Source organism: Martes martes, assembly GCF_963455335.1.
Source record: "Martes martes genome assembly, chromosome: 11".
Classification (NCBI taxonomy): domain Eukaryota; kingdom Metazoa; phylum Chordata; class Mammalia; order Carnivora; family Mustelidae; genus Martes; species Martes martes.
This window is the reverse complement of record NC_137899.1, coordinates 84,198,425-84,215,836: the sequence shown is the minus strand read 5'-3', so window position 1 is coordinate 84,215,836 and position 17,412 is coordinate 84,198,425. Positions and strand designations below refer to the sequence as shown.

At 39.1% G+C, this 17,412-nt stretch overlaps 1 protein-coding gene across 1 annotated transcript in view; it reads left to right on the top strand.

The window, feature by feature from the left end:
- ZNF800 (zinc finger protein 800) overlaps positions 1-14,581 on the top strand; it is a 46,841-nt gene extending 32,260 nt beyond the window's left edge. The window contains exon 6 of the mRNA XM_080819054.1: positions 14,358-14,581. Coding sequence (XP_080675180.1) covers positions 14,358-14,544 — 187 coding nt within the window. The 3' untranslated portion in view covers positions 14,545-14,581. The remainder of the gene's footprint in view (positions 1-14,357) is intronic.
- Positions 14,582-17,412: the final 2,831 nt, after the last annotated feature.

Genomic DNA, 17,412 nt, shown 5'->3' with positions numbered 1-17,412 from the left:
ACCTCTTCTTGGCCAATAATGCTTACAAATTTACTTTTCCCAGATTTTTTGGTCACTTGTAACTGGGTTACCTTGGGCTAATCTCAGCATGGTATTGCATCCAAAAAAAACAGACAGGCCCAAGATTCTGTGGAAAATAATGAACCTGTTTACTATTTTATAGAAATTTTCTAAGGAGATAAAAAGGTACAATTGCATAAAGCCTAGTGAACTTCATACAAGTTATTTTACCCATCTCTCTTCCCAAATCCTTGTACAACCTGGCAGCTTCCTCCAGTGTTTTCTGTAACATTCCCCCCAAAACCTTCCATAAAGTTTCTACCCAAAAAACCCTTTTCCACATTTCCCATCTTATTTTCTTCCAAGAATAACTTTTTCCAGTTTAAATCATCTTAGCCTCTCAGCTTCTTCCAGTTCTTTTCTATATCCATTATCCTGCTTAGCATTCCAAAAGTTTAGAATGTTCTCTTGATATCATCTGGTTTGCCCTTACCAACTTTCTTTGCATGATTTTACTTAATCTTGAAGCTTTAGATCAGACACTATTTCCTTTAGTGAGTATTTCCTGACTTCTTGGTTTGGCTAGGTTTCCCCCTATGTTTCTATAGTGCCCCATGAATAACTAAATTGAAATGATCTATTTGTGGCTTTTCCTTAGGCTATAAGCATCTTAAGGGTAGGGCTTCTATCTTTTCTTTATGACCCTGGCATCCATCATAGGACCTAGAACATGGTGGATGTTGATAAATATGTATTGAACTGATGCTCCTGTGAACTCTCATCCTTTTTCTCTTGCCACTGGCCTTTGCTCCTAGGCCTTTAAATACGAATCGAAGTTTCCTTAGTCTCTTTTTCTTTTTTTTTTTTACACTGCCTCAGTGATTCCTTCTCTTCCAGTGCATCAGTTATCACTTCCGTGAAGATGACCCCAGACCTGTTTTCTAGCCTGGCTATTCTGATTACAATCCCATTTGTTTTCAAAGTTGCAAGTCAGGGCGCCTGGGTAGCTCAGTCAGTTAAGCAGCTGCCTTCAGCTCAGGTCATGATCCTAGGGTCCTGGGATCGAGTCCCACATCGGGCTCTCTGCTCAGCAGATATTGGGTCCTTACACAGAGAGCCTGCTTCTCCCTCTCCCTCTGCCTGCTGCTCTGCCTACTTGTGCTCTCTATCTCTCTATCAAATAAATAAAATCTTAAAAAAAAAAAAAGTTGCAAGTCAGACATCTCTGTATGGATGTTTCTCCAGCACCTTAAATGCAACAAAAACTCAGTAAACTGAACTTATTATCTTCACTTTAAACTTGTACCTTCTTTATGTGTTCCCTGTCTCAGTTATTTATACTCGTACCCACCCAGTTGCCTAGACTAATTAGAATCCTAGGAAATGCCTTGACTTTTTTTTTTTCCTTCTCTTATATTCTTCACCTAGTCAGTGATCAGTGCCTGTCCATCCTGCCTTTGAATGTTTTTTTACATTTGGCTCTTCCTTGCCATCTCCATATTTAGTAGTTTAATTTGGACTCTTATCTTGTACCTACACTATTGCATTAGTCCTGTAACTGACCTCCTCTCTAATCTGTCTTCCATGCTGCTGTCAAAACTATCTTCCTAAAAAACAGATCTGCTGTTACTGTCTATCACTTGACTGACTTGTTCTCAGGTCTTGGCTTAATTGTCACTTCTGAATAAAGACAGCCTAAATATGTCTTCCTTGTAGTTCTGTTTCATATTCCTTTCCTTCTTGTCATCTAATACAGTTTGTAATTATGTTTATATTTGTGCATTGATTTGTTTAATGTCTGTCTTTCTGCTGGAGAGATTTATGTAAGAGACTAGGGGAGTTATGTAGACCCTGTGCCTAGCACAGTGCTTGGGACATAGTAATGCTTTGAAAATATTTGTTGAATGAGTGGGTGGATGGTAGCTTATCAGTATAGGCAAATAGGAGATAGCAAAAGCAAAAAAGTTACAGGTCCTAGACTCTTTGTACATTCACACAGACCTTGGTCTGTAGTTCTGGCTTTTCTGTAATAGTAATGGGCTTCTCCCTTCTGTCTTTTGCATTTATTTCCACGAGAATGGGAGTCAACAATTACATTACCCCATACTCACACTAATGCTGGTGTGACTGCAGTTGGTTTGGGGGCTACTGGGTGGTGGCAGCTAGATTTTTTTTTACCTATTATTGATGATAGGTGGTGCCCCAGACATGCAGGCAAACTGGTTATTTGCTAGGTCAAGTTAACCCAGATTCCTTTTTAGCTTCTTGAGTGATGCAAGCCTTAACACCACATATTAATTAAAGTGTTTATTACTTATAGAATTAGTTGTATTTAAATGAGGTATTTACTTGCCTTTTAAAGATTGAAGATTTCAATTTAACAAACTTTGTTGAATAGAAGCTAAAATAAATAGTTTAAAAATATCTAGGGATAGGGGCGCCTGGGTGGCTCAGTGGGTTAAAGCCTCTGCCTTCGGCTCAGGTCATGATCCCAGGGTCCTGGGATCGAGCCCTGCGTTGGACTCTCTGCTAGGCAGGGAGTCTGTTTCCCTTCTGTTCTCTCTGCCTGTCTCTCTGCCTACTTGTGATCTCTCTCTCTCTGCCAAATAAATAAATAAAATCCTTTAAAAAAATATCTAGGGATAGATCAGTAATAATAAGAAAATTAAAATTTTTTGCCTCAGTGAAACTTGCTCAGGTATCAAAAATCAAAGAATTTGATGCATATTCTTCAGATTTCACTGTTTTTAGGTTGACTAGCTTCATCTATTCAGTAGGCATATCGAGCTCCTGCCTGTGTGAGATACTGAGTTAGGTGCTAGGGTTACAGAGATAAGAGACAGTTCCTTCTCTCACGTATCATAGAAGAAGAATGTATTATAAGGATACACACAAATGGAATATCAAAGCACACTGAAGGGTAGGGGAAAGCTTTTCATAATTCCTAAATTCATTCTTGAATTGAGTTTTGAAAGAGTTAGGTAGAAAGAACTTCCATGTGGGTACAGAAACACGAGGCCACATGTAGATCGAGGGAAGGAATGTGAGATAAAGTGATGGCCAAATCAAGAGAGATCTTATGTACCAACTAAGTAGTTTGAATCATATTTTGAAGATTAGGGGTAGCTGTTGAAGAATTTGAAGCAGGGGTATATGGTAGCATTGAGGAGATTGAATTGGGGTGGAGAGTAAGATTTGTGCTGGGGAAATCAAATAGAAGCCAGTTTCAGAAATCTAAGTAGGAAGTGATAAGGGCCTACATTTAGGTAAGGCAGTGAAACTGTAGAGACAGATATGGATACTAACTATAATTATTTCGAAAGTGTAATTTTCCAGCCCATGGAGATGATAAGGAATTGAATATGATTGCCAGGTTTGGGAATTTTGGTTGAGCAGGTGGGTTAGACCATTCCTCAAGGTAGGGAACGCAAGAGGAGCAGCACTTTTCTGGTGGGAAATGTTGAATTAAAGTTGAGATGTGTTGAGTTTGAGGTGCTGTTGGAACATCTCATTGGAGATGCTTAGTAGGACCGGGAGATACAGACTAGAGGTCAAGAGAGAGCTTATCCAGGGGCTTGAGATTTATGAGTCATTAGTGTGTATGTATTTTCAGCCTTAGGTTTTGAAGAGGTTATGAAGAAGAATAAATAGAGTCAGCATGTCATACTATTCACATTCTTCTGGTTTATTGTGTAATTTGGGATGATGCCTTTCTATTTCAGTTTTGCTTTGGGGAAATGATGTTTGGCTAGCACTGATTCTCCATCTGCCCCACCCAGTACTACTTACTGCTGCCGTGTGTACAGTCTGTAATGTAACATATATTTCATACTACCCTAAGAAGTGCTGGATAATTAAATTCTAATACTGTTAGGCAATGTGAACTAACCTGTGTTTTATTTAGAAGGCTTTACAAAAATTTGTAAGACCTATTTTAAAAGATTAACTTTAGAAAGTAAATACCTTATTTAAAAAAAATAAAACCACTAGTGTTCTTAGACAGAATAAGAGCTGTTTGTTGAGTCCTATACCTTGGACACGTCCCGGATTTGTTTGTGATTTAGCCCGCCCGCCCGCCTGCCTTTTTTTTTTTTTTTTTTTTTAAGAGATGGGGAGAGAGAAAAGGGTTACAGGGAGGGGCAGAAGGAGAGAGAGAATCTTAAGCAGGCTCTATGCCCAGCACAACCTAATGCGGGGCTCAGTCTTACAACCCTGATATTATGATCTAAGCCAAAATCAAGATCAGATTCTTTTTTTTTTTTTAATTTTTTTATTTTAATAAACATATAATGTATTTTTATCCCCAGGGGTACAGGTCTGTGAATCGTCAGGTTTACACATTTCACAGCACTCATCATAGCCCATACCCTCCCCAATGTCCATTTCTGCACCACCCTCTCTCGTCCCCCCTCCCCCCCGCAACCCTCAGTCTGTTTCTTGAGATTGAGTCTTTTATGGTTTGTCTCTCAAGAGTCAGATTCTTAACTGACTGCCACCCAGGTGTCCCTAGTTCCTGTGCTTCTGATCAAGGCAGAAACTATTTCTGAAAACTAGGAGGAAGCCATCTCACCAAACCAATAGTGTCCGACATAATCCTTAGGATAGGCTTAATTTAGTATCCATAGCCAGATTCTAAGGGGAAAAATGTGCTCTTAAACACTGACCAGATGATTGAAGTATATTAGTTTTACTTTGCTAAGCTGCATTTTCTGCATGGGTGAATATTTAAGATAACAGTTAAAAACTAGGTCCTGCATTGTTATATATGTTCCTGTGGCCCTCACTGGTTTCTCCCAATTTCTTTTCATTTTCTTTCTGAAGGGAGAACCTAACGATGAAACTTTAGACCTTGCCATTTAGATTGCCACTAGAGCTCTCCACAGGTGGAGGTTTTTGTGCCCTCAGAACTGACATGAAGCAGCCTGTTTACCCTGCCCAGGACAATGGATACTGAGGAGTACGGTATGCAAAATGAGTTTTAAGAAGTCAACCCTGCTTGGGATTGAAATCAGTGACTTAATACTGAAAGCATAGGTCTGTATACCATTTGAGCTATCCAGCTTTTGATTAACTTTTAAAATCTGCCTTTAAAGGGAAGAATTCCTGGGAGACTATCTTTGTCAAGTTTTAATAGAGTGAATTTTATGGATGAGTTATGACCCTTAAAAACTGAAGTCAGTAACAGAAATGCTGACAGACTTGAACTGGAAGAGGACAGCTATATTATAGTCGTATAATCTGTAGTTAAATGAGAAAAGAAACTTTTAAAGTTTTCTGTTCTAATGCTTTGAAAACAATTTCTTTTTCTTATTATTTGAACTTTAATAATAGACATTAGCATAAACCTAATATTCATGTCAAAATAAGACAAGGCACATTGCTGTAGCATAGAATTATTTTAACTCATAAACTTTTAACTAATAGTTGTTTCAGATCTTCTCTTCTAAATAAATTTGTTTTTATTTATTTTTTTTATTTTTTAATTTTTTTTTGTAAAATAAATTTGTTTTTAAACATTGATTTTTTTTTCCTGGCAAGCTTCTATATACCCATTCTCACCTCAGTAAATCATTAAGTGATTATTGAATAAAGGTAATTTGTATATTTAGGCATGTGTAGGATTGTAACAAAAATGAAGAGTTTAACAGAATTTTAGAATATATATTTTCTGCATTGAGGACTTCATTTGTTTAATAACCTTCTTTATATTTGTTGATATTCTTTAATGCCCTGTGCCAACGTTTTAGAAATTTTGTTTAGAAATTTCTTACAAGATTTATCATATTTCAAAAACACACACAGATTTTTTTATCCAAAAGATAATGAATACCTTGAATTTATAGTATGTATTATGCCAAAATTTAATAAGTAGTTAAGTATTCTTTTAGCTTTACTAGATCACTGGGAGATAGAGGGTGGTTTTTGTTTTGTTTTGTTTTGACATTCTTTTTCATGTAGTAAAATCCACAGCACTCTTATTACATCAACTAGACCGAGTTTACAGTCTTAATCAATGGAAAAGTAAAACTGGCACCTCTTGATTTCCTGGTTTTGTGTATCTTGGGTGGAGCTGACTCCTGGGTATGAAGGTTGTGATGGGAAATGATGCTAGGTACTTGCAAGAAAATACTGGAAGATGTTTGCCAAACATCCTGTATAAGTATGATTTTCTCATACCTCAGAGCCCTACCCTATTTAAAGTTATATCTAGATGCATATTGTTCTTGTACTGGAACCTGTTCAGTCACTTTTGGTGTAATACTAGCATGGCATCTCTCCCGTGTAGTAGTCTTGAAGGAAATTTGGCAACCCAATATTTGAAATTAATTTCTAACAGGTTTTGCAAAGTTGCTATTTAAAATCAAACTATGACTAAAACTAAATGCATCATTCTGCCAACACTGACTTCCCTTGCTGACTGTTTTGTCCATGCTATCACCATCATTTTGCTTATCTTGCAGATTTCAAAATCCTAGTTCTTTTATGACTGTGTTCTTGATAGCTCCAACCCATGGTGACCTCTTCCTTGGATGAACTCACAATATTTACCTTACCACTAATTTTTCACACTCATCCTTTGTGTTATTATTGCATTATTATTTAACTAGAGTGTCCCAGTGATTAGACTCTCAACCCTTTGAGGCCCAACAGTCTTTCTCCACAGCATCATGAATAAATGAATCATCGGGCGTGTTCCTATTCTCTGTTCTCTAGATGTCCGTTTGGGTTTCTTTCTTTTCAGGGTCTCTTTCGTGTCTTCCTTTGGCCTAAACCACCTATTGCTCTTGACTTGGCTACTCTGGTTCTGTTAGTATCTTGTGTTAGTGGAGATTATGAATGATTTTAGGAGATCCTGGGGCTAATTTTATGGGACTAGGGGGTGATTTTTCCACCTTTTTTCCTATCTCAGGATCCATTTTTTAAACTCTGCCACAAAAGCTATACTTTTTTACAGTTTTTTTTTTAAGATTTTATTTATTTATATAACAGAGAGATCACAAGTAGGCAGAGAGTCAGGCAGAGAGAGAGAGGGGGAAGCAGGCTCCCCGCTGAGCAGAGAGCCCGATGTGGGACTGGATCCCAGGACCCTGGGATCATGACCTGAGCCGAAGGCAGAGGCTTAACCCATTGAGCCACCCAGGCGCCCCTTTACAGTTATTTTTAATAGGTATTGATTTATCAAAATATATTCTGGAATTCTGTATCTTAGAAGCAATAGTTTAGATATATAAAAAAGGAGGACTAACCGGAAACAAAGAAGAGAAATACTGTTGAATTGCCAAACACGAATTTTATTTCCAGACTCATTTGCTTGCTGTGGTACTTCTTCCCCCTGCCCTTATAGCCTTATAGCCTAATGGGAACAGAACACACAGAAGTGTAAATAATTATAATATTGCATTATATAAGTAACTGCAAAGTAAAGTCTTAAGCTATTTTTTTTTTAGCCACCTGGCATTTTGTATATACCATCTTTTGAGCCATAATTCTATTGAATTGCTGATGGGGATTCTAGAGATTTAGTAGAACCTCATTTTAAACTGGAGAAAGTTGAGGTAAGTGATTGCACCAGGTCACACATGTAGTAAATGAAGAAGTCAGGAATGGAGGCCAGCTATCTCTTAAAGATTATTTTAGTAGGTAATAACACATACATGTAAAAAAATAAAACAGTACAATGAAGTGTTCTGTGAAAGGTAAGTTTTCTTCCTATCCCATCTTTCTCTTCCCTCATTCTCTACCCCAGAGTCAAATTATTAGTTTCTTGGGTTTTCAAGAGCTGTTCTATGTGTAGATAAACATAGAAATGTATACATTCCCCTTGATGCAAATGGTAGCATGTTTGTATACACTCTTCTGTATCTTTTTTTTTCCACTTGGCATATGTCTGAATTTTGTGGAACCCAGATATTCTTATTTTTTGGTCCATGAACTTCCATTTTACTACATTGTCTGTCATTTAAACAACCAGTTTTTTTGTTCATGTGAATGGACAAATTGTTAAATTAATCGCTGTCTCTAGTATATGTTGCATTCCTCATGTGACCATAATGTACTATGTCACATTGCTTTCAGAAAGAGATCATGGACATTGGTTTATTTTATGATAAAGTTGAAGGTAAAAAAAGTAAGTGAAATATATAATAGTTATTACTAGTAACCTAAAATATCTGATTAGGGTATCTACTTTCCCATTTGAGAAAGAAATGACAGGCAGAGTTTTCAGGAAAATGATTTACCTTTAGACTTGTGTAACATCTGTTTGGTATGTACAAAAATGTTTAATTTTTCAGTGCCAGTGAAAAGCAATGATGTTATAAATATCAAACCACAAATCTTTATTTTCTAAATTTTTAATACCTATTTTTTTAAGATTTTTATTTTTAAGTCATCTGTATATCCAACATGGGGCTTGAACTCAAAACCCTGAGATCAAGAGTCACACGCTCTACTGACTGATACAGCCAGGCTCCCCTATTATCTAAATTTTTAAATCTCCAACCTCATATGCAAATAACAGACACAATTTTTCATTTGTTTCTCAAACCAGATTGTAACTATGTGTTTTAAATCTTCTTAATATGCCTCGTGATCATCTGCATAAAAATGTATTTTTAATTTTGGTCATTTTATTTTGGCTAACATATATATATCAATGCAATTATGGCTTTATTTTTCAGACATTAATGGGGCCTAAAGAACACAGTTTTAGATCTTTTGGACCAAACTATATCACCAAAGGCAAATCCATTAAAAAAATATGTCCCATGCCGAATGTCCATGATAGGATTTATAGAGGCTAAGTATTTATATTTGAATTTTACTTTAGATGGACAGTAATCCTGCATTCTCCTTAAGACGGCAGTACTTCTCAATGCACTATTTACTGAGTAATTCTGTTTGAAAATAGTATTAATTATAAATCCATTACTGGTCGGAAAAAAGTTAATCATACTAAAAGTATATTTTTATAATACTTTCACAATAGTTAAAATTCAGTAGTAGAACAAATAAGATCATATCTTTGAGGCTTATGGCATTAGTGCTGCTTTTACGTGTGTTGTCCTCAACCCTGAATACAGGGTTCTCCTGGTTCTTACTGCATTCTGACTTCGGAATTCTTGGTGTAAGGGAACTAGTCTTGTCAAAAACTGATAAGTCAGGTTAGAACCTTGCTATATTTATAGGTCTCTCTCCTATGGAGATGTTCTCAGAAAACAAAAGCTGACAGAGCACCCCAAATGAAAACAAACTCAAGTAAACATGTATTACGTGAGACACAGAAAATATTTTGATATTTATTCTATGGTGTAAGTTTATATGTTCTAATTCTACCTCTACTTGAATTTTTTTTTGTTTTTGCATAAATGACTAATTTAACAAGTGAAACAAACACTTGTTGGTGCCATTAAAAAAAAACCCAATCTTGAGCCTTCTCTGCTGTAAAAATTAAGCTGTAAATTCACAAGGTGGTGCCCTGGAGCCTGGAAAAACACTGTATTTTCTTCCTCCTTTTTCCATAATTTTCATTCCTAATTGGTTCTGGTGTGCGTGTGTGTGTGTGTGTGTGTCTATGTGTGTGTGTGTTGACTGCATTTGGATATGTATATGTGTGTTTGAAATCACATGGCACATGGCATTGTAGTTTGCAAATGGGGAACAAGACAAGGAAGGCAGGCTAGCCTCCCTGCCAGGCCTCACAGGTAACTTTGACGTGGCCATTACTTTCTAAGGCTGGCCTTAATTACGGGTTGATCTAGCAAGGTGACTGGGTGCTAGAGAACTGGGTCATTCTAACCAACCTCCTAGATATGGTGTGCAAATTCCACAATGCTAGTTTTAAAATTTTCAATGAGGGCTATCAGGCATACTGGCTTCTCATTTTTAGGGCTCAGTGTATGTTCTCCAAATAGGCAAATCTACAGTCTACTAAATTATAATCAGAAGATTGCTTGAAGAGCATTGAATCAGCTCTCAGTGACCAAAATCAGCAAGTTCGGGTAGTATAATACATTCATCTTTCCCAAGGAATATATTTGCCACTCAGACCAGATGTTCTTCAATTCTCAGAGCATCCTTTTTACTAGACCAGGCTACAGACAGATGGCCAGCTTTTGATTTCTTTATTTTTTTCTTACATAGTTACTATAGATGATCTCCTTTAACACATTTTTTCCCGTTAGAGTTTAATAAAATGGCATTCATATCTGTAAAATAGCTCGGTGCCTGGCATACAGTAATTAAATGATAACTAATATTGATAAGTATAAGTAGTGTTGAGTTCAGGTCACCTTGATACTTGTATTGTCAAAGACAGTCTTTTGGGCCATTTCTTTAGATGAGTGATCTATTTCATCTTTTACATTTTGAGTTATTTTCATTCTTTATTCTCTAATTCTTTTAACTCCTTAATTTCATTTATCCTTAATATCGAATCCATGAACTAATTAAGGACAATCATTTTTTGCTCTGGATGATTGTGTTACCATTTTGTTTTTGAGACTTTGATTCTTTTCAAATTTCAGTTTTTTGCTCCAAAATACCTCATTCCCTACAGTTTCCCATCTGCAATGTGAATCTATTGAAAGAGATCATCTTCAAGTTACTGCTCAGCTCTAGAGTAGATAGAATTTTAGGTCTTACTTGAACAGATGATGTCAGGTATAGCCCTTTCCATCTAATCATGCTTACTTTCATTTCAAGCTCTGCCTAAGTCTTTCTCATAGCATGTAAAGTTATTTTGAAAATGGTAACAGCTTTGGGATTCTTAGAATTACAGGGAGGCAATAATTGAAAACCCCAGAGGTAGAGGTGTGATGATGGTGAATGATCACCACCAGTCAACAATGATATTGCAGGTATGACAAGTACACAGTTGGCAAAACTTTTTGTATGTAAAGGAGTATAGAAAGGAAAAATAGTTGATTACTCCAGCAATAATGAGCACTGTCAGCCTTCTGCTCTTCATCCATCCAGGGATCAGTTATTTTAAGAGTGGCAAAATAGATTTAGGAAAACAGTGGGGACATTGCCACAGCTCTTTCTAGTATTTGTAAAAATACAGATTATGGTGAATTTTTGAAGCTGGTGGTCTCAGAACCGCTTTTGTGGGAGTTCAGAAAATGGAGAGATCATTTCAGACAGATATTCAGGGAAAGCTTGTCAGGAGTGGCTTTGGTCTGGGTCTTAAGGGATGGGCAGTGCTCGAATAGATGAAAGGAAGGAGAAAATATTTTTTGATGGGTGAAATACCAAGAATAAAAGCATAGAGGTGAGCAATAGTAGTGTATGTTAGGGGAGTGGAGAGCCAAGTAGTTTCGTGCAAAATTTCTTAAAATGTGGTCCATGAGAGAGAATTGAGGCAGTGCTTCCTGTCAAATATCACTTACTTCAGGATTAGAAAAATGTGGTCGTTCAGCACAGAACTGGTTGAAACTACTGATGCCTCTCAGTGCACTAAGCTTCATGTTTTCATGTGCTCCCTGATGTCATCAAAGAATTCCATTTTAAAACACTTTTTGGAAATTGGAAAGGCTGTCAACATTTTCAAAATAATTCTCTCTGTATCTCTCTAATATTCAAATGGAAGAAAAAAAAAGTGATATCACTCTGAGGGTGGATGTGCGCCTGTCATGTCAGGTACACTTCATGGCTTTCCTGCTTTGATGAGGGAAGGATAGCCACACGTTACTGTGTCTCGTTACAGCTGCTGTCACCACCTTTCCAAGAGGTATTACTAAGAAAGAGGAACAGAATATGTTGTTTTTCTCTACTAGACAGAAGTCTGCTGCCTTTCAAGAGGCCTTAATTGAATGTGAAAGCAGAGGAAATAGTGTCACTTGACTCTAGCTTGAAAGTCTTGGAGGAATTTAGTGTCCCAGTACAGAGGCTGCCTCAATCTGACAAAGCATTCTGTGGAATTCTGCTTTGGTTCTGCGTACCTTTGTGAGTCAAAGATTTCATTACTTGTTATCATGGAGAAAAAGTTGCAGCTGATCATTGAAGAAGATGTATGTGTTGCTATGTCAAAGACCGTATTATAATTTCATCTCAACAAGCCAAAACTCACTCAGATTTACTACTGAACAGTTAGAATTTTTTAAAGTAATTTTCTTCAGGAAGCCACCATTTTTCTTTTATGAAAAGTAACAACGTGAGGGAGGCATAGTCATTTATAAATATTGGTTTTTATATATTGCTTATGTTCAGGAAATCAGTTTCCAGTGCAATGAAATAAAGTATAGGGTGTATGCATTTGGGTGCATGTTTCTGGAAAAGAAGTCTGTATCTTTAATCAGAATCTCAGACTGGTCTTTGACTCCCGTGAAAGGTTAGAAACTAATAATTTAGCTAGTGTGGAGACAATAGGATGCTATGGATGAGCAAAGGAATGACAGAAAATTAGAAAGCTCATGTAAAGAATGTGAGAAAGAAAGCTTCAGCAGGACTGAGGGGTGATTTAGGGATTCAGATTAGCTCCAGGCTCTGAGTTATCCTAATAATCTGAAGGTAATTTTCTAGATAGAGCTTCTCAAAGGTAGGAACCCCCTGTTACCTTCTTCGGTCTTAGTGTGTAAGCACAGTGCCTGAGAAAATAGGTACTCAAACATGTCAAATTGAATCACTCTACGGTTAATGAAAGTTGGACCACAACACCCAAAATAAGTTTTATTTTATTTTATTTTATTTTATTTTATTCTGTTTTATCTGTATTTAATCCTGTTTATAACTCACTTGGTGGAAAACAAGGTTTTTGAAGAGAGAATGCTTTATAAAAAGCTCAAACAACCTTCTTTTTGTTCAGGAGTGGTTAGTTAACGCAAACTTTTCGCCTCTTTGGATTTGTTCTGTGTAAGTTTTATTTCTGATAAACATTTACTAGAGGTGTGCCTCTAGACATGATAATTTTGTCCAGTCCCTTAGAAAGAAGGAAACTTGTAGGATGGTGTGGATGACTAGGTCATCATATATTTAAGCAATATTCTAATGAACATCTAAATTTGGATTTGTTCATCATTAGGTAAAATCAACCTGACAACTGTGAGGTTGGAACTTATAATGTATTTTCATTGGAACTTATAATGTATTTTCTATAAATTTAACAACAACGCCCTGGAATCCCACCCCTACATTATATCAGTATAATTTTCTGTGATTTTTAAGCATTTTCCTGGGACAAGGTTTGGCAAAACAGACTTCCTAAGTATTAACAAATGCTAAAAATTTAAATGTGTTCTCTTGGAAGACAAAGATGTTTAGACTCCAGTTCATTGTAACATTTTAGTTTTGCTCCCCCTAAATTCTTTTAAGTTAAAGAGAAAATTATTGAATACATTGTTAAAACACTGGTATTATAAAAAACATTTGTTCCAAAAATATAATTGTTTTTTTCTGTGGCAATTATAAATCAAATTAGGTTTGTTAAAAGCCCAGAAATCCTACCCCCTCCCCCTTCTGTCTGAAGTAGAAATGATTACTAGAGTAAAATAAGGTCTGATGCCCACCAGTTTGCTAAATAAGATGATTATTTTCATAAATTTGAATTGGGAGAAAGTTAGAATGGGTACATAAGAATGGAGTAAAATTTTATTGAATTAACTTGTGTTTTTTATTATAAAAATAAAATGTGCTTATTGTATACAACTTGGGAAATATCTCAAGATTACCTGAGGCCTCATCACCTGCAGATGACCATGTCACACTTTGGAGTGTTTCTCTCCATTATTTTACACATCTGTGGTGTAGTGTGTGTGTACGTACACACATACGTATACACCCCTACACACACAGTACAAATGGGGATGAAAACGGATTTTTTTCATTCCATCTAGTATACATACTTTCCCATATGATTAGGTATTATTTCCTATCATTATTTTAATAGGCTAATATCCACTATAAGAAAAAGACCGTAATCAAACCGACATCTTACTGTTGGATATAGGATATTTCCAGTTTTTCTTGAATTTTTAAAATTTTCGTTGCTTTTTGTTTTGCTGTTTTCTTCTGTTATAGATACTGCACTGAACACCCTTATGGAAATTTTGTATGTATTCATAATTATTCCTTACGGGTAAATTCTAAAACTAGAATTGCGGGTCAAAGAAGGGTTCTGATAAATTTCCTTACATTGCTAAAACCTGGATGAGACTTCAGCTGGGTGCTGGCTTCCCCTGATCAACACAGGTTTCTCTCCTGTGACGGTGGGACAACCTGTTGGGCGGAAGCGGCACGGCGCGGAGTTTGGGTTCGCGGCTCCGGGATTAGCTGGGAGGAGCCGGCGCGCGAGTCCCGTTTCTAACCGGCGTGTCTTTGTCTTTCTCCATGGGGACCGCTGCCGCCCGTGCGGGCCGAAGCCTCGGGAAGCCGTCGCCCCGCAGCGCCGCCGCCCTGCGCCCGGCCGCCCCGGGGAGCCGCTGCCCGTCGGCGGGCGCCGTCACCACGCGCCAGGCCGCAGCCAGCTGCCGCGCCAAGCTCCGCGGCGGCGCCGCCCGGGAGCGCCAGCACGCCGCCCGCGGACTCGGGAAGCCCGCGCCGCCCTGAGCGCCGCCGCGAGCGCCGCCGCCCGGCCACCGGCGGGACTACGCCAGCGCTCCGCACAGCCCGAGTACCTCAGGCGCCCCACGCCGCGGCCCGTCTTCCTCCCCGCCCGCCCTCCAGCCCCTCCGGGCTCCGGGAAGTCCCCTCCGACAGCCGCGAACTCCCCGGGGGCTCAGCCGTCTGCACACGTCCCTACCCCCCCCCCCCGGCGCTGTCATCGAGCCTCGTTCACCGCAGGACTCTTGCCCGCGCAGCCCCTCGGGAGGACCGCGTGCCTTAGGGCCGGCGGGTCGGGAGGATGGCCTCCTTCCTAGTCGATGCTGCTCTCGGAGCATTACTTCCTCATCCTGCCTGCCAAAACCCCGGCTTTTTTGAGAAAATTACCACTGGGCGGTAGCATCCTCTTTGCCTCCTTGTAATTTATCAACTTCCTAGGCAGTTTCTTTCCCAAGTTCTTCAAATACTAGCTACCGCCTTAGTCGTCTTCGCCTCAAATCCTCATCATCAGCAAGCTGGTTACCTCCCCAACCACCGCCCCCCCCCCCCCCCGGTCTGCCAGAAGATTGTTTTAATTAGTGTACAAATCCCTAGTGACTACGGGGTCATCAACACAATCTGGAGTGTGTGATGCATAACTGTGGTTGAACTTGAGCTCCAACATCCAGTCTCCTCCTTGTAACTTCATCTCCAATGACCATTTTCTTTCCTTCGGATCAGTCCTCGCCCTCATAGTTCTAGACTGCCGCCCCAGGGGATCCGCTCAGTTTTGCACTGACGCCATGCTTCTCCTGGGGTGCTCCCAGCCCCTAACTGAGGACAGTGTGGGTGTTAGTGATGGCCTGTTCACGTGACATGCCGGGCTCCTCTATCGAGCAACTGTCCTGGGGACTCCTCCGCAGCCTGGCTGAAATTCTCTTCCAACTGTGCTGCATGCAGTCTAAGGCTCTTCTCGCATAAGCCCCCTGTCCTTTCATAGTGTCACACTTGCATTGTGGTGTGAAGACCTCCCCTCCCTGCCCCTGTTTTCTTACCCTTTTCCTTCACTGATGTTCCTTCAGTAAAACTTGCAAGTCGAACCCTGCCTTGGTTCTGCTTCTAGATGGACCCGAGCTAACACCTTAGCAGACATTCCACTCCAGTCACCGCTTTCCTATCCTTCTGGATCCCTTGTTTACTGACTTCTAGTTCATTAACCTCATTTTCCCCACTATCAGCCCCTGTTTTAGATTCACTTCCTTCCTTGTCTAGCCTAGATGCCACAGTCTGTCATTCTAATCATCCTCCTCGAAACACAGTGCTCTCAGCAGTCTTGAACCTCAATTTCTTCCACTTGTCTGGTAAAATCCCAATTCTGGATCAACTTTAGCATTTGCTTTCCATGGGCTTGATTGGAACAACTGAACATTTTGCTCAAGAAAATCACACAGTACGGTCAATTAGTTTCACTTCCAACTTATTATTTCCAACCTCAAATTGGTGCTATTATTCCTAGGGAGTCTCAGTTTCCCACTAAAAATTGATAAATCTTTTCATCTCTCCTCATATTTTTCTGATCCCCTCCTGGCTGTTTACTTTAAATTTCCCTTGGAAAATAGAATATATTACATAAAAACTCCTTCAACTTCCCACTGTCAGAGCCCCGTGCCCCACCCCCAACCCAGCTACCTTGGTAAGCATCTCCTTCCTTTTGGTGACTAGGAGGAAGTTTTGAAGACTAGCTCCTCCTCTTATGCTCTGGACACCATCTCCTGTCGCCTTCCTGACGACATTTCTCCTTAGATTTCCCCTTTTCTCTCTTCTGCGTCATCAAGCTCTCAAATGGACCATTCTCATCAGCCTGCAGACATGTTCCAGTGCCCCTCCACCCCCGCATCTAAACCACATCTTTCCCATCTGTTAGCCATTTCTCAGCTCTCCTTTGTAACTAACTAAACTTCTCTAGGGAGTTATATATTGTCTTTATTTTTTTCTAATCTTCCAATTACTTTTTAGTCCATAATGTGGCTCCCTGGACCACCACCAGCACGGAAAGTGTCCTTGTTAAGGTCACCAGTCACTTTCATATTACCCTGTCCAAGAGGACACTTTTCTGTCTTCACCTTGACCACTGTCTGCTTCTTTAAATGTTCTCTCCTATCCAAGACACTGTTCTCTCCTGGTCTTTCTCCTCCTTCACTGATCAGTGTTACACTCCTTCTGCCTACCTTCGAGAAGTTGAGGTTTCTCACGTCCACTCAGGTCCCCCCCCTTTTTTCTGTGTTCTTCCCCATAACAGTCTTATCAGTTTCCATGGATTTAAGTACCATCTGTATGCTAAAGGGCTTCAATTTTTTTCCCCTACCTTTACCTTTAAGTTCTAGACTCACATATCTAATTGTTTGCTTAATATCTTCATTTGGAGAAGTTGGATCTTTCAAACTTAACATGTCCCAAATCTAAATTCTCATTCTTATCTCAAACCTGTTTCCCCCCTTCTCTATTAGAGTGAACAGCACCCCCATCCTACCACTTGTTCAAGCTAGAAACCTAAGAGTCATCCTTGATTCTTTTGATGACCTCCTTTTTTACATCAAATAGACCAGCATAATCTATTAGTTTTATCTCCAAAATATACCTTTAATCTGCTTCATTCCATTGTCAATGCTATCACTTAATCCTGATGAATGTTTTTTCTCACTTGATTACTGTGACGGCTAGTCCTACCTACTCTCTCTGCTTCTACTCTTGACCTTATGACCCACTTCAGTACATTCTTGATACAGTGGCAACAATGACTATAAATGGAATTGGATAAATTGTTGCTCATAAGATAAACATCTAACCCTCCTACATGGCTTACACAGTCCTGTACGATCTCTCCATCCCTATCCA